At 34.3% G+C, this 27,750-nt stretch overlaps 1 protein-coding gene across 1 annotated transcript in view; it reads right to left on the bottom strand.

Moving 5' to 3' along the window:
- Positions 1-27,750, bottom strand: part of LOC149773780 (geranylgeranyl transferase type-2 subunit alpha-like) — a 64,511-nt gene that overhangs the window by 8,478 nt on the left and 28,283 nt on the right. Inside the window, exons 7-12 of the mRNA XM_089946022.1 lie at positions 25,812-25,894; positions 17,770-17,871; positions 14,741-14,910; positions 12,577-12,665; positions 2,601-2,729; positions 929-1,201 (exon numbers count right to left, since the gene is read on the bottom strand). Coding sequence (XP_089802148.1) covers positions 929-1,201; positions 2,601-2,729; positions 12,577-12,665; positions 14,741-14,910; positions 17,770-17,871; positions 25,812-25,894 — 846 coding nt within the window. The remainder of the gene's footprint in view (positions 1-928; positions 1,202-2,600; positions 2,730-12,576; positions 12,666-14,740; positions 14,911-17,769; positions 17,872-25,811; positions 25,895-27,750) is intronic.

Genomic DNA, 27,750 nt, shown 5'->3' with positions numbered 1-27,750 from the left:
CAAAACTGGTAAAGTTTTCAGAAGAATGTTGACAATTAATCTATAATTTATGGATTAAGAACTTCCAGTTTAAATAATATTTATTCTTTGAGGAATCTGACCAACACTCAACGCTTTGCGTTTTAAAAATAAAATTCTCAGTATAAGTAGTTTTGTCTCTATTTAAAAGGGTTCATACAAGTAGCCCTCACGTTTAACGTGGATTATACATATAGCCCACCTTTAGTGATTATTAAATAAATTGTATTCAGAACCTGTTAAATAAATGATGAGTCTTCCAGTTTGCATTGTCATATACAATGACTGATGTTACAAGTATATATCTGATGTCAGACATGTCATAGGGAGGTTAGTCCTATGTCCTTTATTTTATTGACATTTCCTTTATTGATGAAATAAAATTCATTAAAATTTTAAGAATACAATAAGAAAAATTGTCATTTAAAATTTAACATCAATTTCAAGTTCTGAACATCCCCTTAATTGTGAGAAAAACCCTAGTAGGTGCCATCTTCTTCCTTAATTGTTTTATCTCAAAAACTGAAACAAAGATATGAATAACTATTCTGTGGAAGAGTCCTGCCATCAAACCCATTTACAATGCTTAGTACAGTCAATCATACTTAAGAGGTCACCTGTATCAAGCAATTACCTCTTAAAACAACCCATTTTATGTGAACTCATGAATGAAATTATCAAAGAAATTAACTTCAGTTAAGCAATCACCTGTCACAGGAGGCCACTCAGCTAACCTCCTAAATTAGATGTTTACAATCTGACTATACTACAGAGTATAACACGTTAAAAGCAATCTTTTACACAATTTTAAATGTCACTAATACCACCATCATTAAATAAAAGAGATGCCTATATCTGACTATATGCTAATTCAGGAAAAAAACAAGAGAAAAAAGATTATAAAAGATACAGTTATTCCTGAGGGAAAGGTCCTTCAGCTGTGAGAGTGATCCTAAACCTGCTGTGCTGGAGATCTGATTGTTGTCTAGATTCAGTGTAGTCAGACATTGTAACCAGTGTAGGTTCAATGCTGACACTAAGCTGTTTCCTGACAAATTCATAGTCACTGTCAGGACCAGCAACTCAGGGTGATACAGAGTCGTCAGACATTGATTGTTAAGGGAGACAACCCTAGAGTTGTAATCATAGTCTTCCAAGTAATTTTCTATTACACATCGGCTTCCTACAAAAGAGAACAGACTTCAATTACTACTAACTCTCTGTCTATTGATATGAAATTTTATTCCCTAAAACATATGGTTGTAAAAAAAATGGTACATCAACAAACAAAGTTACAACAATCACCAACACAAATGTGCTAAAGCACAAGGTAAAAAAACGAAGTCCACAAACAATGACTTTCTAAATAGATGGGTAGAAATAATACGGTATTTCATGTCATTTTTCGTACACAAATTTTTTAAAATTAATTTCAGTGCACAAAATATTATATGTAAAATAAATAATTATCATTTTGTGGTACTGATCATGTACAAAAAAAAAGGATCATACCCAAACAAGTTCTATGGAAAACACGCTACTCAACAACCCAACAGTAAAAAGCGTATACAATAAACATATTTTCTGTCTCATTCTGCTCTCAACTGAAGAATACAATTACAATAAAAAATAAAAGTACTCAAAAAGATTTTTGTTTTGTTTTTAGAGAGAATGAGTGAGAGAGCCTGTTTCAGTGTGCAAGCTCATCTGCATTTAGAACATACGTTTTTGTAGCTGAAATGTTGTGTAATGTTGGCAAAATGATTAAGATGGCCTGAACATATATGGGTATTATTTATTGGTAAATTGTAGGCAATAAATAGACCAACAAGTAGGTCTCTGCTTTTTTTTCTGTCTGCTATCAGAAAAAATAAAGGTGAGACCTACTTGTATGTCTACACAATAATCCGAGTCCACATTATCAAGAAACTAAGTGCAGCTTGTATTCTTACAGCAACAAGCTCATTCTCAAATTACAATAAAAAAAATATAAAGAACTTAAAAATACATTTTAGTTAATGCACGTGAGCATGTGTGTGTGAGAGAGAGACATTCTTTCAGTGTACAAGACCGTATTTATTCAGGGCAGTTTTTAACTATAGCTTTTGCCAAGAGAAAAAAAGACTATTTCCAGTTACCTGACCATTGTGACAATCCTCATGTATTAGGGCAACTATATTCCATTATCAATAAATTGTTGTTTTAATAATGATATACATTGTTACAATAACCACATGGCTATGCAGTGTTATTTACACACTAATTAAATATGCTTAGAGCTTTGGTTATTCCAGTTGAAACCAGACAGAGGGCAAGATTCGACAGAAGAGGTTAAATCAGCGAGGTTGCCAGTAGGGAAATGAGGCTCTCTTTAGGAAAATGAAAATCTGTCAATGTGCTATCAAAGCCATTGTCCATATAGCAGAAGTTGCAAAGACCAGTGATCATATACATTACTTGTTACTGGAACTCGCCAAAGAAAGATAACAGAGTGGCTGAGGGGTGTGTGTGACTGAAAACATTCTTTTTCATGACAAAGAAAAGTTATCTAAACGATATGCACAGCATTTCAATGTACTTACTAAAATCTTTATAATACGATCTTCTTTTCGGGTCTATCTGCTGCAGCTTTTCTGTATACTGGTTAATCTCCTGCACATATTTCAATGGATCCAGGGCCTTCATTAAAGAGATAAGTGTAAGAAGTGTCCCTGCTAAAAGAAAAAGCAATTCAGTACTGCAAAATATACTGTCCATACAGTATGTCAAAATTTCCAATTTTTACCACAGACATCATTACATATAAGTATTCACCCCAAGCCCATTTATCCTCATGGTCTCCATACACCATGACCATTTATCATCATGGTCCCTATACACCATGACCATTTATCATCATGGTCTATATACACCATGACCATTTATCGGCTTGGTCTCTATACACCACGACCATTTATTGTCATGGTCTCTATACACCACGACCATTTATTGTCATGGTCTCTATACACCATGACCATTTATCCTCATAGTCTATATACACCATGACCATTTGTTGTCATGGTCTCTATACACCATGACCATTTATTGTTGTTGTTGTTGTTGTCGTAAGGTTTAACGCCATTTTTCAGCACACGATAGGCTATACATGGTGGCCAGTATTAATGGTGGAGGAAGAACCCGGGAAACCCACTGGAAAGAACCACCGACCTATAAGAAGCTACTGGCAAGCTTTCTCACATACCCACGTTGGCTGAATCTGAGACTCGAACTCACACAGACAGAGGTGAGATGGCAGTGATCCAAAATGGAGAGTGCTTTAGACCACTTGGCCACTCGGGGCCCCACCATTTATCGTCATGGTCTCCATACACCATGACCATTTGTTGTCATGGTCTCTATACACCATGACCATTTATCATCATGGTCCCTATACACCATGACGATTTGCCATGGTCTCTATACACCATGACCATTTATCGTCATGGTCTCTATACGCCATGACCATTTATCATCATGGTCTCTATACACCAGTACCAATATGATTCTGTTTCCTGGTACAATATGCTTTTGTTTCCTGGTAGCCTTTAAATTTATTCTGTTAAGTAAACATTCTGTCACCAAATTCCAAGACCAATAACTCAAATGAATGACACCTTTTCTTACTGCTTCCTGGGTATGCAATTAAGAAAATCCAGGATAATTACCCACTTGCTTAGCCATTATCTTGTGTACCTGCCTTGAACCAACTGCATGTGTGCGACCTTTAACGCTGGTCTGGTAAAAAAAACTCTTAAGTGTACGCTATCCAAGTAACTTCTCTTCATCTGTCTATCCAGATAAGAAAAGCAGCAGCTTTTATATTCAAATTTTAATGTTTTCTAGGCAGGGAAAAACACCCACTAAACTTTGAAAAATCTTTTAACTCTCAGACACTGAAGGAATTAAACAATAACACACATATTGCCATATTGCTCTGAATAGACAGGAATATGTATTACAGTTATTCTGCCATTTTCTAAAATTTATTTTGTCCTTGAAGACATCAACATTGACACATGTAGTCTATTTAGGAAACTGGATTTTTTTCTCTTTCTAGCATCTATTCATGAATGTTATGCTCCATTTTATTTAGATGGTGAAAGGTCCTTTTATACCATGAACAGGATCAACAGTGTGTTGAGGAGCAAACTGTCACAGAGGGTGTGCAATTACTTTGTAACCATCAGCAGTACAGCACTTTCTCTTATGGCACACATTTTAAATTCCAAAATTATTTTTGTGAGGCTAGCCTGCTTGGAAATGCCACAGTGCATTAAAGCAAATTAGTTGTGTCTAGATTTTTACAGCATCTTCATACCTTGCTGTTTCTATGTTTTGTTTCTCAATAAGTTCTATTAATTTTATTCAAATACTAATGTTTGTCACAATTATAATAAATATAAGAGAACAAAATTTTTCTAACGAAATAAATTTGTCAAATTTTTCACAATAATTTTCTCATTTGCAAAAGTTGTCTCTTTCATAATTTCATGTAGCCTTCACAGCAGCTTGTAAGTCTTTTTTTGTAATGTCCACTGAGTAACATATTCCATCCAGATTGATCTTTGATGACAGAAGTGAAAATAATAACATCATATCCACCATGGCTTACACTGAAGCGCTTACTGTACAAATTGCAGAAGAAATGTATGTCCATGTTGACAATGTCTTACCTGAGCCTATTTTTGCTTCAAATTAAAATTTTATTTCATTTGATATGCATATCTTTTCTTTTTTTTTGTTGGTAAAATCTGTCTTCTTCACCATCTTGAAGTTTCATAATACCATATTAGTCATGTATGCACCTAACTGTACTTCTTTCTAAAACATAAGCATCTGGCTAACTGAAACTCATTATAGTTTAACACTTGTCCCCCAAACAATTATTTCACAATATTCAAAATTCTTTGCCATCACAGTTACATATATAAACAACCAACTCCATGCAATACAGGAAATGTACCTGAAACTTGTATTTTAAAAAATTTATTGCACTCCAAGTGAAATTTTCATCATATTTTGATATGAAAATACAAGTTGCTAGGCAAGAAAACTTTTCATGGCTCTAATGCTTTTTTTGTGAAGATTAACATGAATGCTTAAGGACCCTGACTACTGTACTTTTTGTGATTTTACATACCCTTGAATTTTTGTACACATTTAATCAATTAGGCATAAGTGTCTTTTGTACAAAAATTATGTTTACATGAAAGTTTGTTTTGTAACTGAACCCTTTTAATTTGAAATAAAAAAAAACTCTAAAGATCAATATGTTTTTAAAATTAATGTATACAAATATTATACAAAAGATGGTGAAATTAAAGATCTTTGCTAAGAATCTATTCCAGTCCCTGTTATTATTAGCCAGTTGGCACCAATTTAACAAAAAACGTGACGATTCTGCACACATGAGCTTTGTGTTATAGAAATCAAAGCCCTTTGTAAGATAAAACAATGAGAGAAACAAGCAAGACCAAATAAACTTTCCATCTGAGAAGTAATTTTTTTAGCAGAAGTACATAATGCTTGTGTAAATTCATGATGAAAAACAGCTCCCACATACAGTTTCAAGATTCCAGCTTAAAATACAGTCTGTGTCGTAAGATCAAATCATCTCTATACAGCACACATTATATCCACCTCTTTTCTAGGCCTAACTCTTACGAAAATTAACAGTGTTTACTAATCAATGTATTTATTTTTAATTAGTTTTTGGATATTGCTTGGTATATATTTTAAATCTTTCTTTCATTTAATGATGTTTATCTATGGTAGGGTATATAGTACAGTGTAACTCATTTTAATTTCATAACTAGTGGCACCTTTGTACTCAATGATCGAAGTGTCAAATCTTGAATCAAAGAAACAACTGTGTTTGACCATCACCAAATGTTACTAAAGGGAGTGTACATATACTTACTAATATATGGTAATCTTTTGGGAGGGAATGTGTACATCATTTCCTTCCAGTGAATACAACACAACATTCTCATTATCATTCTTGGGATTAAATTAAATGGATATAAATACTATTTAAATATAAAAGACACATCTTTGAAACTAAAGGAATATGGTATGTATTTTGTATAATTTCCACTTATTAAATTATAAGTCTTCTCTTTGACAAGAGAATCAGCTAAACAGGGGCCACAATGAGCTAAATGGCATGAGAAAGAGCTGAAATCTCTTATTCATACTGGGTCATATGTTATTTGGATCATGAATAAAAATGTCATGAGGGAACAAATATGTCCATGTTATACTTATCTGTTTTCAAACTTGTCTACTGCAATACATATGTAAGCAATCTGAAGTAACATTTTTTATTAGTATATATATCACATGCATGTGAATTTAATATTGACAATAATGTAGATACTTTGGAGTCCACAATGTTGGATACTTTATTTCTTTGTGCACAATCTCTTCCTCAAAATGACTGTTTCTATACTCATTATTTTCCATAGTTTAAAATATTTTTTCTTTGCTAAAAATGACAAAACTACAACATTTAATTAGGTTCTGGTCATTTGCAGTAAGAAAACAAGAATAACTGTTACAAGTTTACTTTATTTGAGTATCAAACAGAACATTTTTACTACCTCACCTACCTGTACATAATACAAAAGTACAAACATAGTAGTCTTAAATCTGCTATTGCATTAGGCATCAGCAGATCTGGCCCCATAATCGAACATTTTTTATCAAGGAACTCACACTCTAGCTCAAAACTCCCCAAATCAGACATATTTTCAGGGTACACTGTTGTCATGGAAATCTGGCAACATATTCTGTGACTCTAACTTTATTCTAATTAATTTTAGATTGTACAAATTACAGAATGTACAAGTTATAGGCTGTACAAGTTATAGCCTGTACAAGTTATAGTCTGTACAAGTTATAGATTGTACAAGTTATAGACTGTACAAGTTATAGATTGTACAATATATAGACTATACAAGTTATAGATTGTACAAGTTATAGACTGTACAAGTTATAGCCTGTACAAGTTATAGACTGTACAAGTTATAGACTGTACACATTATAGATTGTACAACTTATAGACTGTACATCTTATAGACTGTACAAGTTATAGCCTGTACAAGTTACAGACTGTACAAGTTATAGCCTGTACAAGTTATAGACTGTACAAGTTATAGAATGTACAAGTTATAGCCTGAGCTTGAATGAGTCATTTTATAAATTGGTTATTTCATAACCAGGTCATTTTATAAATGGGATTTTTATCCAGCAATTTCAAAATATGTTTTTTAAAATTTAATTTCACACATTCTTTGATAATGTATTAACTACAACATATACTACAAAAATTATCACTAAATTATTATTCTAGTTATTGCTTAATTATTTTGATTTAAAGTTAATTTCCTCTATTATTTTTCTTAGTTCAGTATTTTATAATCTAAATCTGACTGATTGCTTTGTAAATAGTTTTCATGATGTCTAACAGCCTAAACATTAAGCTGTTTTGTTCTAATTCTCAAACACTATTTATAAATTGTACCTCTCAAACACTATTTAGTAACTGTACCTCTCAAACACTATTTATAAACTGTACCTCTCAAACACTATTTATAAACTGTACCTCTCAAACACTACTTATAAATTGTACCTCTCAAACACTATTTATAAACTGTACCTCTCAAACACTATTTATAAACTGTACCTCTCAAACACTATTTATAAACTGTACCTCTCAAACACTATTTATAAACTATACCTCTCAAACACTATTTATAAACTGGACCTCTCAAACACTATTTATAAACTGTACCTCTCAACACTTTTTATAAACTGTACCTCTCAAACACTATTTATAAACTGTACCTCTCAAACACTATTTATAAACTGTACCTCTCAAACACTATTTATAAACTGTACCTCTCAAACACTATTTATAAATTGTACCTCTCAAACACTATTTATAAATTGTACCTCTCAAACACTATTTATAAATTGTACCTCTCAACACTTTTTATAAACTGTACCTATCAAACACTATTTATAAATTGTACCTCTCAAACACTATTTATAAACTGGACCTCTCAAACACTATTTATAAACTCTACCTCTCAACACTTTTTATAAACTGTACCTCTCAAACACTATTTATAAACTGTACCTCTCAAACACTTTTTATAAACTGTACCTCTCAAATACTATTTATAAATTGTACCTCTCAAACACTATTTATAAACTGTACCTCTCAAACACTATTTATAAACTGTACCTCTCAAACACTATTTATAAACTGTACCTCTCAAACACTACTTACAATTGTACCTCTCAAACACTATTTATAAATTGTACCTCTCAAACACTATTTATAAACTGTACCTCTCTCAAACACTACTTACAATTGTACCTCTCAAACACTATTTATCAATTGTACCTCTCAAACACTATTTATAAACTGTACCTCTCAAACACTATTTATAAACTGTACCTCTCAAACACTATTTATAATTGTACCTCTCAACACTTTTTATAAACTGTACCTCTCAAACACTATTTATAGATTGTATCTCTCAAACACTATTTATAAACTGTACCTCTCAAACACCATTTATAAACTTATTCTTCTGATTTTATGCATTTTAAAAGTTATGTAATAATACAAACTGAGCCATTTTAGACTTGTTAAATATTTTTTCCGATTTTACTGTTCTATTGTGTTTTCAATAATTTTAAAATCTTACTTCTTTTTCATTTTGAACAATTACAAATACAAAATTATAAACATTTACAATTCTTTTCTATTAAATGCAACCAATGATAACCAAAATTATAAAAGCAGGTGTAGAAATACTGGGTTAAAACATTCTAGTCATGAAACATTACAGTTAAGAGACAATCTGCACCCCTGAGCTTGAGCTTAAATTTCTTGTTCAAACAAGTGTTTGTAGATAGTGTATGTGATACATGTATCAGTATAGTACATACAGTGGTCCTCCTCTTATGAGGTCACCCTATTGCAACAGGGAAGTGGCCTTATAATGAGGGCATCCTTTCTAGAGGGGATCACAAATACAAATAGTAAATACATATGAAGAAAGTCACAACTACATTAAATTCTCAAACATTTAATATTTTCCTTTACAAATCACACGCATGTTGTGAAATCAATGTGAAACAAACTGTTTCATCATTTTCAAAAGAATCTTATGAATAACCATCAATATAGTTTTGTCTTTATAATAATGTTACAGATGACATCATCTGTCACATGCAGACACTAAAATACAATACACACGTTCCAGGAATTCTTATGCTTGAAACATTTATCCAGTGTCATTTGTCCCATGCTTTCTACAGCTTTTCTTTTTCTTTTCTAAGAATGTCTAGTGTTTTCATAATTATCTCCACATGTTCAACATTGTTTGTAGCAAGGCCATAATCCACCAATTCTGTGGAATGTAACCATGCAGTCTGCAGTGTAATGTACCGTTTGGCTGGTTTCTGATTGTCAAATGTTGTGTCACTCTCACAGTCACTTTTCTCATCCTGGCATGTTTCACTGGAATTTCTAGTACTGTCTAACATTTATGACAACCAATCATCACTAACCGTGTTCTCTGTAGCTAATGTATCATCACAATGAACATAATCCTTAAGGGTTGTTCCAAGTGGTATAAGGAGAAGATAGTCCTCTTCATCCCAGCTTTCCTCCTCTGCCTCTGGTACACCCTAAACCTCTTAAAAAGCCAAAATTTTCAAAAGCACTTATGAATTATCTCAACTGTCACAACATCCCAGGCTGAAGTCAGCTATTGGATTGCATCCAGCAGAGTCCCCTTTTGTGCTATCTCTGATGCAGCTGATATATTATCCATCAGGAACAAAACATGTCTCAACAGCTGATGTATCATCCATCAGGAACAAAACATGTCTCAACAGCCTATTCCTGTTGTTCACATTGACCGTCTGGATTATCCCTGCATCCAGGGCTGAAGTTTTTAAGTTGTGTTTGGAGGAAAGTATGAAAGCTTGACATTTGACAAATCAAGGTTTTGCAGCACATTTATCAAGAAAAGAAGGATCTTTCTGTTCTGCACGTTCATCTGCTGATTTAGTTTTTTTTTTTTCCAGGACTCAAACATCTGTCTTATCATCCATGCTTTTCATCTTGCCTCATATATAACTCTCAAATTTGTCCAGCTATATCACTTAAAGCACCTTGGAATTTGTGATTTTGCATTACCAGTGGCCTCAGTTTCTCACCAGAATAACTGGTGCTGAGAAAAATTGAAAATCTCTCCTTTGCTGTTTTCCCACCTTTACACGAGTCCCCTTTTTGCACCAGCAACTTTATTGGTGAAGTTCTAAAAAACAAACCAGTCTCATCATATTTGAAATTATACTTGCTGTCATATGCCCTGCATATATCATTGTCTTTTGTTCCAATCCTCAACAACTTCATTATTGACCTCAGCTGATTCTCCACTAAGGACAAAACAACTAATTTTGTGTCAGACTTGAAATCTGTGCAACTATCCATTACTAGCGGTAAAGTCATCATATCCCATTTCAACTGACAAAATTATTGCTTTTTCTTGGATCATTCAACCAGTGAAGGGAATGTTCTTAGCATGTGCAATGCAAAACCATTCAAAACCTTGTCATTCAAATTAGGGTACAAACATCTCCTGGTTCTTACAATCTTCATTTCTCCATTCATTCCACCTTCCCATTTCCGCAGAATTGTTTCCTTATCTTTCACGACATGATTTATTTGAGTCATTCGAACATCAAATTCTTCTGCAAGGATCCTCGAACTCTCCCCCTTTTACTTCAGTCAAATTATTTTCAATTTATTTTCAAAACTGAGAATTTTTCTTTTTCTTGATGACATGTTGATCTTTTTGCAATAACTTATCTGTATGTCACCAACTACAAGACTGATAAAACAATTATTTTGCATTTAAACAAAATGCCATGTCATTATTAAATTAGTGATCTTGTCACGCGATTCATTGGTTGCAGTCTAGTGCCCTAATGTTTTTACATTTCTTAACACTAAGTGAGAGAAGCCAAAATGGCTATTATACCATATTAATGTCACAAAGATTTGATCTGAACAATAGCAACTTGCAGTTGTTAGGTTTGTAATCTTGACAATTACTGTCAGTAGTAATAGCCACTAATTATCCAAGTGAACAAGCTCAACGTCTAACTAAGGGAAGAGGTAAAGGCTATCAAACCATTTTCCCACTGACTTGTGTACGTCTATACATGTACTGCACTTCTCAGCAATTGCTACCGTTACAATAACTGTAATCTTAAGAATTATCGGCAGCAATTATAAGAGTGACTAAACTAGACATCTCATGATCACACAACAGTAAGGCTAATTGGATTACTTATCTTTTTGTATGGATTAAAATTTTAGTCTGGCCTCTTGTGAGGGGTAAATGATAGATTAACCTTAGTGGTACATATACTTTAGCCAACACTTCTTTCAGTAATGAAAACCTGACATCAGGAAACAGACATCGGATTACTTAATACACTGTACGAATTAAATACTTGTTCTGGATACATATTACAATAAAATGTGGACACGTGTGAGGGGTAAATTTTATATTTTGCACAAATATGCTGGCTGTTGGTCATGTTAGAGGGGTTGCCTTTCTCAAGGGGTACTGTTGAACACAAACCTGTCGATGCAAAGGGATTCTGGCTGTAAGGAGTGGGTGGCAGCAGGTCTGGCCAGGGCGGCTGTTCAAGATGGGGACTACTGTATTGGTGTTCGCTGTTTACTTGCATTGTGATAGCAAGATCCAGATATAATCAGATCTATGCTGTTTCAAGGTAAGTACATGTGATACATGTATCTGTATGGGTTATAAGGGTGTTTGCTGTTTATTTGCATTGTGATAGCAAGATCCAGATATAATTAGATATATGCTGTTTCAAGGTAAGTACATCTGATACATGTATCTGTATGGGTTATACAGGTGTTTGCTGTTTAATTGCATTGTGCCAGCAAGATCCAGATATAATCAGATCTATGCTGTTTCAAGGTAAGTACATGTGATACATGTATCTGTATGGGTTATACAGGTGTTTGCTGTTTACTTGCATTGTGATAGCAAGATCCAGATATAATCAGATCTATGCTGTTTCAAGGTAAGTACATGTGATACATGTATCTGTATGGGTTATAAGGGTGTTTGGTTGTTTAATTGCATTGTACCAGCAAGATCCAGATATAATCAGATCTATGCCGTTTCAAGGTAAGTACATGTGATACATGTATCTGTATGGGTTATACAGGTGTTTGCTGTTTAATTGCATTGTGCCAGCAAGATCCAGATATAATCAGATCTATGCTGTTTCAAGGTAAGTACATGTGATACATGTATCTGTATGGGTTATACAGGTGTTTGCTGTTTAATTGCATTGTGCCAGCAAGATCCAGATATAATCAGATCTACGCTGTTTCAAGGTAAGTACATGTGAAACTTTACAAAAATGGTTCATAAGGGTTAAACATACACTTGTTATTTGGTTCTACATCATGTAGCTCACGAATGGACTCCAATTCTCGCTCTAGTGTGGAGGAGGTGGCTGCACTCAGTTCATGGCTGCAATTACAAGAATTAATGAAATGATTTATTTTAATTCTTACATGCAGTATTTCTCCATGATAAACCTATGGATGGTCCATCTTATAAATACATAATGGAGTGCAAAATTATCATTGGCATTCTTAAATAAAAAGCTGCCTAATTTTGAAACATTAGGCAAGGCTTATTATCAAGTATTGCTCATTAGACTGAATATGGTACCTAAAAAAAAGACTTACATTTGGAAGTAGTGGATCAAAAAACATACCTCCAAACTCATTTTCTTATACTGTCAGGTAATTGTTTTCATGGGATATCCTTGGCTCATCATTTTTAACTCTTAAGTATATCTATATTAAGTGTGTTAATTTTCATGATTATAGATTGAAAGAGTCATTTACTAAAGAACATATGAAATAGATAATTCTGCATACAGTCCTACCCACTTATATTGACATTACCTAAGTTGATGAAAATGCAAACTCCCAGGACCATGGTCCATCATTACTACCTATTATGTCATGACTATGTCATTGTCAAGAAAAAAAATAAATGTCTACGTTGACAGAAGCAACTGGTCCGAAATTGAACAAATCCTTTGGCTTCAAATCATTCATGCTGACAAGCCGCCAGTTCTGACCCATACTTTCGTTAGACTGATCAAAATGCTTTCGCCCGACCTATCGTTATTACCAGCCATGTGAAAAAACATAATGTCATAGTCCTTAAAGAGAACCATTTGTTTTGTTACATATCTTAGATTTAATTTCTATTTGATTTAAGTTGTATTTGATTTGATTTGATTGTTTGTGGGTCTTGGAGTCTTTTTATTTTCTTTACATGTCAATATAATGTAATTTTGTCTACAAGGAATTTGATATTTTCCAGAAAATTCAGTTTGACCTGAATGTTTCTGTAAATACCTAATAACAGAAACAATTGTTTCTATTTTTGGCCTAGTTCCTGGCCTTGACTGAGGGTAAAGTAAACAACTTTTCTAGGAATAAAATGATTGGTTCTTATCAAGGACATACAGGGAACTATGTGACTTTTACATGTAAACATGATCATGTGATCCTCTATTTTGTAATTAGGCATTTCCGAAACTGCAAAATACTTAGCATTAAAAGTGACATTTAGAGAGAGAGAGAGATCTCAGAGTCTAGGCTTTTAAACACTTGATGTCAAGTTGTTTTCTTCTGTTGTGACCAGCATTGAAGATTTTGAGTTTTTGAGTTATATATTAAATTTTCTTTAGATTATTTGGACTCTGGAAGATTAATTCGTTTCTCTGGAAATATCATTGTATTCATACAGAACTCTTGAACAAGGACAATGCTTGAAAATTTTATTTGGGTTTCCAAGACCGGAGGATTAATTATTATGTTTCTACAAGGAACTGTAGATGTCAACACAGTAAAGGCTACAGCATACATCATCGCCTTCCATCTTGGATTCTTCATTGGGACTCGAACTTGGAATCATTAGAATATTTCAATATTTTAGGACTTGAAAATTTTTATTCGTGGATTATTCTTGTATTATTTTTGGATTTGATTCTGGAAACCGTAAGTTCTCCTATTTTTTCATTTTTACAGTATTTTTTCTGGGAAATAAATTATTTGTTATATTTTTCAAAGCTTGTTTTTTAACTCTTTCTTACATTACTGTTTATTCGAGCCTAAACACGTAACAGTTTAAAAAACAATGTTCCTTTGGAGCACTTTAATATGATTTGCTGAAAACTGATCTGTATTGGAAAACTTTTTTCATGTTTTCTTTTCAATGTAAGCTTAAGTAATTCTGAGTTTTCTTGGTTTCATAAATAAAAAAATCTCTACATCATGTTTGTAATTTACAACCAGGTAGGTCCATAAATTTTGTTGGTAAGGTTCGATTTTGAGAAGTTAAATCTTGTACTAAACATGGTCAGTTTCTGCTGTTCTCAGTGAACTACTTTGAACATACAAGAGGGTTCTACTGACATCCAAACTCACTTCTTCCCCGCCATTGTAAATCCACCATTATATTACAGCTTGTAGTGTGGCTCTTAACAGATTTCAATCATAAGCAGTCTTAATGCAAAAAAATACCTAAACCTTGATCCTGGTTCTTCTGATAAAAATGTCCAACCTTCCATCTCTCCTGCTGGCATTTTCACATTTATTGTACTCTCACATTCAGATCCCGATAGCTTTACTGAGACTGCGACATCTTGATCAGAGTCTGAAAATAACTGTTCAGCCTCCTTTGGAGAAAATATGTGCTGATATTAAGGAAAGACAACTCTATTCTGCCATAACCTTTAACACTAGTGTTAAGTAATCATGAATACTGATTCATTGTAGAATAATCTGAACATGTGGAAGGTCTGGTTTAGGCATCCTCCGAAACACTGCTGGGTACTATGTATAAAAATTACTTCCAGTATTTTTTAAAAAATGAATTAATATCATAATTACAGTGAAACTATCCTTAGTGGATACCTAGTTACACAGAATACATGCTTATAAAAGGATGCCTGCTCACAAAAAGACACCTCACAACAGGCAACTGCTCCTCAAGGACAAGTGTTCATATAAGACACATCTTCATAAAGAAAAATTTGTTCTAAATCCTTTTTCAATTTTACTTACATATTCAACCTCTTTATTACATACACATGTCCATGAAGGACACAATTTGTGGTTTCCTTAAAGAAAGATTTGACAGACTCCTTCAGTGCTTTTGACTAAAATAAGTACTTAATACTGTCTTACACTGAAGTCTATTGTATTACAAAGAAGCAAATATTTTAGTAAATTACAGAATACTTGCCCAATCACATTAATGTTAAGATTACCAAACACAATCGTCTTTCCTATCTATATTTTTATAAAAATGGGAAAAAGCTCTTCTGAGCCCTTCCCCTTAACACAAATTACCGCTGCTGGGTGGCTACAGTTGTTTAGATGTCATTGCTTGAGTAAAAACTCAATGCGGATGCTAGCATGGAGGTGTGGCAGGGTTTAATAGCAATGTGACTGAGTAAGAATTCTCAGAGAAACATAAATTACAAAATAAATTTGCATTTTCCTTTGAATACATTATCTGATCACATTAATGTTAGAACCAGACCTTCCATTAGATTTAAAGATGGAGGGTGAGTTGCTAGAGTAGGCAGAGAGTTTGGGCAATACATGCTTTCTTTAAAGTAACCATTTATAAAGTAAAAGTAGCCAGATAAAATCACTTGGCTCCCAACTGATAAGGAAAGCCCTGTAGCAAAATAGGTAATAGGAGAAGGCAATGCTGAGCATCATACCTCTTCCTGGGGCACCTTGGAAGGAATAAGAATTCTTCCCTGTATGAAGGTTAAATGCACTTCTACAATTGACAGTCATCTAAACCATGACACCAATACAAATATAAGAGAAAACATAAGCAACAATTGTTTTCCTTACTGAGTAAATCACTGGGCAAATCCAGCAAAAGCAATGTTCCACACCAGTGATAAGATTCTGCTGGGTTTAAACTGGCCTGGTGATTGTCTAGGTTGCAGCCAGCAAACCTACCAGATTCAGTTATTATCTCTGCGAAGCTAGATCATGCACTCAGAAGGCTGACTGTACATGCAAGCTATCTGCATCTATTATGTCTCAAATTGCCACATTCCATTTTAATGCAAGGCCTGCAGAGATAGCTTTGATTTTCTTTGATTAAATTTTCATAAGAGGTACTTTATCTCTTGAGATATTGGAGTACACCAGGTGTATTACCAAATTTAGTAATGATGCTAGCATATGGGTGGTAACATTGAATTCATCAAGTTGTCTTCTAGTTAGCTGTATAAATGGCAATCAGGAAAATCTAATCCTCTTTTAGAGTTAGTAGATATCATATCTCTTCCATCATGATTCTATCAATAACTGTTGTCTTGACACTGATTCATGGTCAATCAAAGAATATGGCTTTCATTAGCACAAACACAAGAGCCTTTAAGAGTAGGATCAAAATCAAAGTCTTGCTCTAGATATAATAACTTAATATAAGGTATGTTATGCCCATGGTAGGAATCAGATAAAGTAACTCATTTCTCATTCTTGGATACCCAGGATAGGTGGCAAAGTCTCATTTTCCATATAATATTCACGAGATAAAACAAAAGTTAATGTTTCAACTCTTTTATAGAATGAGCAGTGGCCTTTTTTGTTTTAGTCTGAGAAGAAAATGGGGTTGAATCTAGATACAGAAAGACGTCATTATCACCAGACCAAAGTCTCCTTAATAAAACAAGTTTTTGATTGGTTAATCTGTACTTACAGTACAGCAAAAACCAAATGTTCAAAGCTGCTACACAATAATTTTTCCAAGCAGTTTGTGGCAGGTCCAATTAAAAAGCTTTAATGAATTTATACATTAGTCACTAGTCCAATGGGTTACCTTGAATATGCCTCAGGACTAATAAAAGTAGAAAAACAAGACCATGGATATCTAAAGATGCTAACTTTTAGCTCTCCATAGAAGCAAAAGAACAATGTTGGCTTTAATACGCAATAACACTTACATTAAAGCTGCTCTCATTAGTAAGAAAGAAAATATAATCTCGGTTTATATCTCTTGCCTAATGGTGACAAACAAAAATAATATATCCACACATGCTTCAATCAGTGCACAATCCTCTTTCCACCAAATATTTTTTATAAATCCCTTACAAAGTTCACAATTCTCAATGTGTGCATGCCTCATGGGAGGAACAACTGCTGAATCATTTCAAGAACATTCTGATTTTCTTGGAATTTAATAATGTACAAATCTTATGTCATGTTTTCCCATAACTTAATGGGCTAAATTAGTCTAAAAAATGAATCTAACATATCCTTAATTCAGTATGACCAGACTGTTACACTGCACCTCCAAAGTGCTCAGCTTCCAACACAGAAAATGGGAGCCAACTTTTCTAATATGTATATACACAAGATGGGGAAAATATTTATGATACTGTTTGTGTGCACTTATCATGGTAATCTACATTTTAATGTAACTTATCCAAATAATTTTGTTTAAAGTGCAAAGTGGAGGAATTAATTAAATATGGTAAGTGAGTACAGAATGGAAAATTAACATGTGAGATAAAGGATATCCAAAGTCTAGAGTAAGGACTGTTGTTTCCAGCGACAGTGGACCAGCTACCCTCAATGGAAACATCTTTCAAATACACTTCCATCTGGTGATTTGATCCAATCTGCAGTGAGGATAAATATCTATTTTAATGGGTTATATCTGCTTAAAATCATAATTTAATCTTAGATATACATTTGATGGCAACAGGTTCCAAGTTCGTTAAAGAGGTCACATTGATCCATTGTTGATATGTGAAATGTCTCCATCCTAAGATGCACCCTGAACTTAAGTTTGGTGCTAATAGGTGAAATGTATTGGAATTTGAGGACAAACACAATCATAATAAACTTTTATTCAATTTCTGGAAAATATATCACAATGACCCTGTTTGGATGCACAACACATGATGCACAACACATGCTCATCTCATCCCAACAAAATATATCACAATGACCCTGTCTGGATGCACACCACATGATCATCCCAAGACACACAAGTAGAACAAGACTGACGACAACATATATAACAGTACAGAATTAGTAGCCCATATAAAGGTGGACACACTTTTTAAAGCAAGTTTGGATAAATCCTGGAAAGAAGGTCACAGTGACTAATATTCAACATGAAATATATAACCATCCCTAAGATGCACTCCATGAGTAAGTTTAGTGGCAATAGATGAAAATTTACTTATCTACTTAGATCTTGAAATTCTCTTGCCATATGTTTAGTTAAAAGTGAACATTGTGGATATATACATTCAGAAGAGATATAGCAAGTTCTAACAAAAAAAAGAAAACACGATAAATTGATAAATCTAATTATTAACTTACCGTCATTTTTGGTTCCAGATTTGCTGCTGCTTTAATGTTAGTATCATCCTCTCATGATTAACTGGTTGCTTCTCAAAGTAATTATTTATAATAAAAAAACTTCTTTCAGAAAACAAAAACATAGAACTTCACAAAACAACAGTATTATATATTAGTTGTTAAAAATGAATTACTAATTAACAACTAGCTGAATAACTACCCAGACAATAATACCTAATACCTAATTGACAATACAGTCAGATGAAAATAATAACTAATACCTAATTGACAGTACAGTCAGATGAAAATAATACCTAATACCTAATTGACAGTACAGTCAGATGAAAATAATACCTAATACCTAATTGACAGTACAGTCAGATGAAAATAATACCTAATACCTAATTGACAGTACAGTCAGATGAAAATAATACCTAATACCTAATTGACAGTACAGTCAGATGAAAATAATACCTAATACCTAATTGACAGTACAATCAGATGAAAATAATACCTAATACCTAATTGACAGTACAGTCAGATGAAAATAATACATAATACCTAATTGACAGTAAAGTCAGATGGTGAAGTTTTATTTCATCTGATCCCCAAATAAGTAATGGAGAATAATAATACAAGTTAACTGTATCGTTTCTTCTTAATTTGGGTCTAGGCTTTACATATTTTGTTCTTCAGGTATCTTGCGCTGATGTATCATGGCACAAGCCACATGGTGCGGGGGAAAGATGTGATGTCTACAGTACAAACAACAAGGCAATCCCTCAATTATTGGATTTCGTAAGTTCAGAATATGAGCTTTAAGACCTGTTTTGTCCTGTGTTTTGTGGCTATAAATAGTTTTCATAATTGGGAAAACAAAATGAACAAACAAGCTTGTCGAATAAAGGCACAATGAACTAGACCTAGTTGAATTTGAATTAAGCTAAGTTGGCAAACTCGATATTCTGACTGTGTCACACAATAAAGAATCTTTAAACTACACCTTACAATTTTTAAAACTTTTTTTAAGATGTTTACCTAGCTGTTTGAAGGATAAACAAATTCTGACAAGATGATATTGGTATTTGACAGTTCCTATGACCAACGTCTGGTTACTCAGAGTTTGTGCCAGTCAAAACCTTTTGATCTACTAGCAAATATAGGGATTTCAGGTATATAATTTGATAGGTGGCTGCATTGTGGATTATCAGTGCTCCTAACCTATAAAAATTTCACAGCCACTAAGTGATCTACTTGAAAATTTTAATGGATATTTCAAATTTAAGGTCACCAAGACCTAATAATTTTGGTTTACTTTGATGTTCAAAACAGAAATCAATTGAGTGGGCAATTAATGAAAGGATATTACAAAATGTTATTTAGTTGGAGCAAATTAAAGAGTAACTGTAAAAAGCACAATGTTGTTTTAATACATAACCTACACTGGTCTGACAGAATTGTCAACACTACAACGTATGGCTGGCTTTAAAATACACACTCTGGCATTCTCTAAACCATCTATCTAATGCCTGTTTTCAACTGACTGATAAAAGACTATAACATACATTCATTTTCTTTTACATTACCATACATATTCATTCAGTGCAACTGAAAACAACGTAGACTCTACTCTGCCACTGCATAATGCACTACATCAGGGTCTATGTTGTCTGTTCTACTCCTAACAAACTGCATTGACCCATATCTATTGGTGCATTATGCAATCAGAGATCTGTGTCTATACAGCCTCAAGATGGACTGGACTTATATGCGATTATACACAGTAAAAAAGGTCTTAGCTATATCTGCATTTTATGGTTGTTTGACAGTAATTGTACTGATGATTAAATTTTCCATATTTCTTGCCACTTTCACATTTTTCTGGATACTTACCATTAACTCAGGTTGACTGCACTGGTCATGTGTTAGACTGGTCATGTGTCAGACTGGTCACTTTAAAGAGACTAGATCTGACTTGTTATATATAATGATGGTGACTTAATGGAAGAACTGGCATTCTTACAACTAGAAAGGAATTATGCTTCAAATTAAACTATATAAACTGTGAATAAAAAGTGATATATACTTGATGTATTAGTTGTCAGTTTCTACTAGCTGCATTGTTATAACTCTGACAGTCACCAGAGGGTGACAGCTGACAGTTTATACTTGCCAATTCTGAATTTTCAGTCATAAATGTGACCATTTCAGTTGTAATGTGGAACACTGATTGTACAGAAGACCCTATTCATATCAGCTGTGACTATTTTCTGGCACAGCCACATTAAATATAAGATATCCATTCTATACAATTTGATATGTACAAGATGACCAAATATAAGATATCTATTCTATACAATTTGATACGTAAAAGATGACCAAATATAAGATATCCATTCTATACAATTTGATATGTACAAGATGACCAAGTTGGGCTAGAATGACTTACCTAACTATAAATTGTCTTTACTAAGGAAGATCCTAGGAAAGGAAAGTTGCAAGACAGATGCACATAGTTTTAATTGTATAAAGTGGCATCAGTGGCAAAAACTATACTGTGTATCAAATTGTCCTGAATTTAACCTACACTGATTATTTAATGGTCCTGATATGATGCATAAAGTTTGTTTAGTCATAAAGAAGTGAAAAATAGGTTTCCCACTGGGTGGTCTAAGGCACTCGTATTTACAGATCACTCACATATCTCATCTCTGTGGGTTCGAGCCTTGGCCAGACCAATGTGGGTATGTAAGAAAGCTTGAGTCAGTGGTTCTTCTCCACCAAACATACTGGCCACCATGCATTGCATATTATGTGATAAAAAATTACATTAAATTGAACAACAACAAAGGTTTACTACCTGGGTGCTATGAAAATCTTACCATTTCCATGTAAGCTACCTTGGACAAAATTTTCATAGAAAATGTCCTAATGTAAATTTCTGCCAAGTTCAATTCAAACTGGCTTACCTGTTTGATTCAAACTGGTTTGGCTGTTTTGATAAAGAAGTTAAAAATTAGTTTTTCATCTGTTGCTATGGAAGTCACACTGTTGTTAAGGATGCCAATTTGAAAACAATTCTGATACAGGACAGCCTAAGAAACATTCTTCATTTAGACAGGCTTGGCCATTCTGGAGAATAAGTTAAGAACAAGCTGAGAATAGGTTTCCACCTGATTGCTATGGAAGCCACCCTAGGCACAATTTTTATCGATGCAACTATTCCAGTAAAAATGTAAAAACACTTCTCCATATGAATGATTTGGAAACCAAACATGTGCTAAAGAAGACATCATGGACATCATTGTCACTGAGGAATTGGTTCTCCTCTGCTGCTATGGAAAATCATGCTGCTAGGGAAGCCACCTTGAAAACAATTCTGATGGAGGACCTTCTAAGGAACATTTCTGAGAAGTGCAGTAATTTAAATAAGTAATGTATTCTGTGAATAAATCCAAAATAAGTTTTTTAAATGGTTGTTAAGGAAGTCACACTGTTCCTGGGGAAGCTACCACTGATAACATTTTAATAAAGTACATCCTGCCAAGTTTGATTTTAACTGGCTCAGCTGATCTGGAGAAGTCATCAAAAGTTGGTTTTCCACTGCAATGAAATTCAAGCTTACTAGGTATGCCGCCTAAAACATTTCTGCCAAGTTTTATTCAGACAGGTTTGACCACTCTTCTAAAGTTGAGAACAGGTTTTATACATGGTTGCTATGAGAGCCACCCTGGACAGAATGTTGACAAAAGTTATACTAAGAAACATTTCCACCAAAGGTAACTACAACTGGCCCAGTCATTCTGGAGAAATCAATAATACATTATCCACCTGAATGTATGGAAGCCACACCTTTAATAGTGAAACCATCCTGGACATAATTTTAACAGTTGATATCCAGAATATTTATACCAAGTCTAACTGAAATCTGCTTAACTGGACAAGTAAAATAATTATAGGATCTCCTCATGGTTGATTCTGAAGCTACATTCTTGCTAAGAAAGTCAAACAAGACAAAATCTTTATACATGTTGTCCTAAAACACATTTCTGTGAAGCATGATCCAAACTGGTTCAGTTGATCTAGAGAAAAAGTCAAACTTAGCTTTTCCAACAAGTTGCAACTGAAGCCAAATTGTTTGCTGGGATGCCATCAGAGATAATTATGATATATTATGTTCTAAGGAACACTTCTGCCAAATTTGATTTAATCTGGCTAAACTGTTTCTGAAAAGAAGTGGAAAATATGCTTAGCACCAGGTTCCCTAGGAAGCCACAAGATTCATATGGAAGCCATTCTAGACGCAATTGTGACAAAGGAGCATTTCTGCTAAGCTTCATTCAAATTGGCTTTGCTGTTCTGAAGAAACTGAAAGTAGCAAATGTTGACAAATGAAAAATGGACACACTGCAACAGGGCCATGACAAAAGTTCTCATTTGAGGCAGGTAAGCTATAAATATAATTCCCTTATTTTTCAGCTGTGAAGTAAAAATCTGAACTAATTGATTTTCACAGTTTTCATCTTGAGAAAAAAATGAAATTTCAAGAAGTACTAATTTGTAAAATGCCAACAAACGATAAGTCCTTCACACAAACAATAGAAACAGGACCCCTGTGGACACAATATGATCCCTTCTGCGGAAATAACAGGACTCCTTCTGTGGAAACAACAGGACCCCATCCCCAATCCAATAATTTAAGTACCAATGAAAATATAATCTTCTGCTTAATTATGAAAATTGATACTTCTGAAAATAAACGAATCTGCGGGGAAAGAAATTAATTTAAGTTGGAAAAATAGAAGAATTATTCAATTATTCAAAGTTTTATAAAGTGTGAAATTTAAGGTATACATTATATTAAATAAATCAATTCATCTTCGAAAATGAATAAATCTACAGATACAATGAAACAATTATCAATGCATTAGTTATCACACCAATTCATCTGCATACAATAATGAAGTAAATTACTAGAAACAAAAGATCTTGGGCAAAGATCTAAGAAATTGCAGCTCTGTGTTATATATAGTATTAGCAGGTATCTGGGGAAAAAAATTCAAGTAGCCAGCACCCTATTAATGTCCTCGAAAGTGGCTTAAAGGCTAAACTTCGGTCCATTCCATGGTCAGACCTGAGTAAGATCTGAAGTCCTGAAGGATGGTGGATTTGCAGGAGTTCCAGTGCACTCACTGTGCATCAAGGCCCAAGTGGGTCTATCAGCAGCTCTGTAGAAGACATATCAGGTGGTTTTAAAACTTAATTCCATCCCTATGAAAATGTCACTAGCTCTCCCTTGTGGACAAGCAGTGAACATATGAAATCCAGCTCTACTGAGACTACCAGCTGCTTTGCCTGGCAAATGGTTGGCCTGGAAACAGGCAGTATGGAAGATGATCCATGTATTACAGATGCTGCATATCACAGATGATGTATATCACAGATGATGTATATCACAGATGCTGCATATCACAGATGATGTATATCACAGATGCTGCATAATATCACAGATGATGCATATCACAGATGATGTATACTTAGTATAAACAAACCAAGAGTCATGGTAGACTTCCATACTCTGAAGTTGCTTAAATAGTATTTAAATGACATTCTGTTGAAACAACACAATAAGAGAAAGCAAAGCATACATAAGTAATTCATCAAGTTACTATCTTGTTAATATATACCCCATTACCAACAAAGGAATCAAAACAGTCAGTATTACATTCAAAACTCATAGACGATGCTTTGAACTTATGCATTTCAACTATTTAGTTGACCATTCTAATGAAACTACACAAGAAAAGCAAACCATAAATTAGCAATGCAGCATGTTAAAAGCTCACTAAACCAACTCTGTTACAAACAGAGCAAATGATAAAAAGTCAAAGTCACATTAACTTGTAAAGACTTTGTAGAGGCTAATGATAGCATGGTGTGATGTGGTCTTAATAAGACAAAGTCCCTAAAGGTTAGAAAATAAAATTAGGAAGAAACTGTAAAAGAAAAGTATACAACCTGCAGCAGAATGATTATCCACACAGTAAATCCAAAAGGAATGTTGGAGGAATCAATCAGAACACAAAAATAGCTTTGATTCTGTTATCCAGTACAGCAGCAAAGTTAAAAACTAACGACATATGATGGTGCCAAGGGGAGCCCAGAGTGGCCGAGTGGTCTAAAGCACTCTCCATTACAGATCACTGCCATCTCACCTATGTCTGTGTGGGTTCGAGTCTCGGATCTGGCCAATGTGTATATGTGAGAAAGCTTGCCAGTAGCTTCTCGAGGGTTGGTGGCTCTTTCCGGGGATTTCCCAGGTTCTTCCTCCACCATTAATACTGGCTGCTATGTATAGCCTATCGCGTGCTGAAAAATGGCGTTAAACCCTACAACAACAACAATGGTGCCAAGTGGAAACAATGGGCAAGAGGTAATGCCTTTTGTCTATTGAAATAAACAGAAAAGGATAATTTTTGTCTTTTAGTTGGGTTGGATTCATGCCAACATTCCAACGTATTGTGATATATTCGAAGGAGAATCCATTTTACTTGATTGATGGATGCGTAAACATAAAACTCAATTTGCAAAACCACAATGCCTAAGATTTTCATTATTTTATAACAGAACACATCACAATGAATAAGCAATCTGATGACATTTACATTGGTGCCACATTTATAATGCCATGAAATACTGCAAGGGAAAAAATAAGTCTCATTAATGGGACTACTATTTTTGGTTGGTTTGGACAATAACTTATTTCCAGAAAGGAGTCCCGCACTCCAATTTCAAAGTCCTGGTAAGAGTGCTGAACAGAGTGAAAAGCTGTGTAATCTCAACATCCCTAATGCTTGCAATATGCTGTAAGAAAACTCATTTAAATGTATGATGCAAGTGTATGTATTGGCCATTAGTTTGACTGGACATGATTGTCACATATTTCTAGCATCTATGTCAGCACATTTCAAATATCTGACCCTGACAGGGAAGCTGTGACTCTTTACCTTGCTTTACAAAATCTCACCCATAGAATTAAACCAGAATAAGGTCTGTTCCATTAAAACATACATGGGACCAAGGGAAGACAATTTTAAAGTGGGCTACTCACCTATAGATGCAATTTAGAATTTTTTTTATAATTGTAATCTGAACTCTTTGAAATCAAAGTACCCTGGCATATATTTTTTTTTAAACTGCCTTCCCAGGGTACCAAGTAAGTTTAAATGGAACAGCTCTAACTACTTACCAAGACTGGCTGACTTGTTGTAACAATCACTCTGTTCTGGGGCCTTGAAACATACAAACAGCTTATGACCATCTTCTTTGAGCCTGAAAAAAAATCAACTAGATAATAATAATAATAATAATAATAATAATATTGAGGACTTTGTATAGCGCCTAATCTTTAGAAGCTCTAAGCGCTTTACAACATTAGACAACACCTATAAGATAAAAAACATATAATGATATGATTACAAAAACAAACACCATGAAATTAGAAAACATTAAAAAAAACATGCCGAGAATATTTAAGGTAGGAAACATTATTAGGTCTTTAAGTTTGTTCTTGCAGTCGAAATAAGTGAGTTTTGAGAGCCCTCTTGAATGTGATCACTGTGTCTTTGTGTCTAAGTTCAGTGGGCAATTCATTCCACGTTGCTGGGCCCTGGTATGCAAAAGAACTCTGTCCATATGACTTTGTTTTCATAGTGAGATTAATGAGTATACGATTGTCAGAAGAGGAGTGTAAGTATCTTGCTGGTGTGTACACATGGGTGACGTCGGATAGGTATGTTGGACTAGAGTCCGACAGTGAAATGTAGCACAGAGAACAAATTTTGGGTTTGATTCTGGATCGAACGGATAGCCAGTGTAGGGTACAGAGCAGTGGGGAGGTGTGCTCTGATCGTGGTACTCTAAGTATGATCTGAGCAGCTGTGTTTTGAACTTTCTGAAGTTTCTGGAGCAGATATTGAGATGAACCAGACAGAATTGAGTTACAATAGTCCAGTCTTGAAAGTACTAATGAACACACAAGTGTTTTATGGCATCAACTGAAAGATATTTGCGAATTGAGCTGATGCGTCTCATCTCAAGATATGCAGCCTTGCATATGTTCATGACATGTTGGTGCAATGTGAGAGTACTGTCCAGAGTAACACCTAGGTTTCGTACTGATTGTGTGAATTTAATGTTGGTGTTGCTGATATTTATTGTTTGAGGTAAAGGATGTGAATGAGAAAGACTTTGTGTTGTGATCAGAATGGCCTCAGTTTTATCATCATTCATCTGCAGCTTGTTACATGTCATCCATGATTTCACATCAGAAATGCACCTCTCTACACCTTGGATGGTAGCATCAACTTCAGTTGGGTGGCTAGATTTGTATATTTGGGTGTCTTCAGCGTACAACTGTTGAGACACTGGATGATGATCTATGACACTTGAGAGCGACTGAGTGTACAGAATGAAGAGATCAGGTCCAAGAACAGACCCCTGTGGAACACCACAACATAGATCAACTGGGCTGGAGTGTATTCCATTTGCAGATACAATTTGTGTCCTGTTGACCAAGTAGGACTTGAACCACAGTAAGGCTGTATCATGAATGCCAAATACATGCTGGAGACGGTGAAGTAATATATCATGGTCTATTGTGTCAAATGCTGCAGACAAATCGAGGGTGAGGACTGTAATCTTTCTGCTATCCAACGCAGACAGAATGTCATTAACTACTTTTAGAAGAGAAGTTTCAGTACTGTGGCAAGGGCGATATGCAGATTGTATATTGCTAAAAAGACTGTTTGAATTTAGATGAGATACAAGCTGGGATAGAACAACCTTTTCTAAGATTTTTGATATGAATGGGAGATTAGAAACTGGGCGGTAGTTCTTTAAATTGTTATGGTCTAGTGTTGGTTTCTTCAGCAGAGGCTTTACAATGACAGTTTTGAAAAATGATGGGAATTCCCCGGATGAGAGAGAGGTATTAATAACATCAGTTAGTGAAGGCAATACTGGATCTAAGCACTCAAGCAGCAGTGATGTTGGAATTGGATCAAGTTCACATGACTTTGGTGCACTCTTCATCACGATTGTACGTACAAAATCCATAGAGACAGGCTCAAATGCTGCTAATGGTTGCCGCTCAAATTATGTATCCCAACTGTATGGTGACGACGAGT

The sequence above is a fragment of the Sinohyriopsis cumingii genome, unplaced genomic scaffold (genome assembly GCF_028554795.1).
Source record: "Sinohyriopsis cumingii isolate HCF-2022 unplaced genomic scaffold, ASM2855479v2 utg000573l, whole genome shotgun sequence".
Taxonomy (NCBI): Eukaryota; Metazoa; Mollusca; class Bivalvia; order Unionida; family Unionidae; genus Sinohyriopsis; species Sinohyriopsis cumingii.
This window is presented reverse-complemented; position numbering and strand designations above follow the sequence as displayed.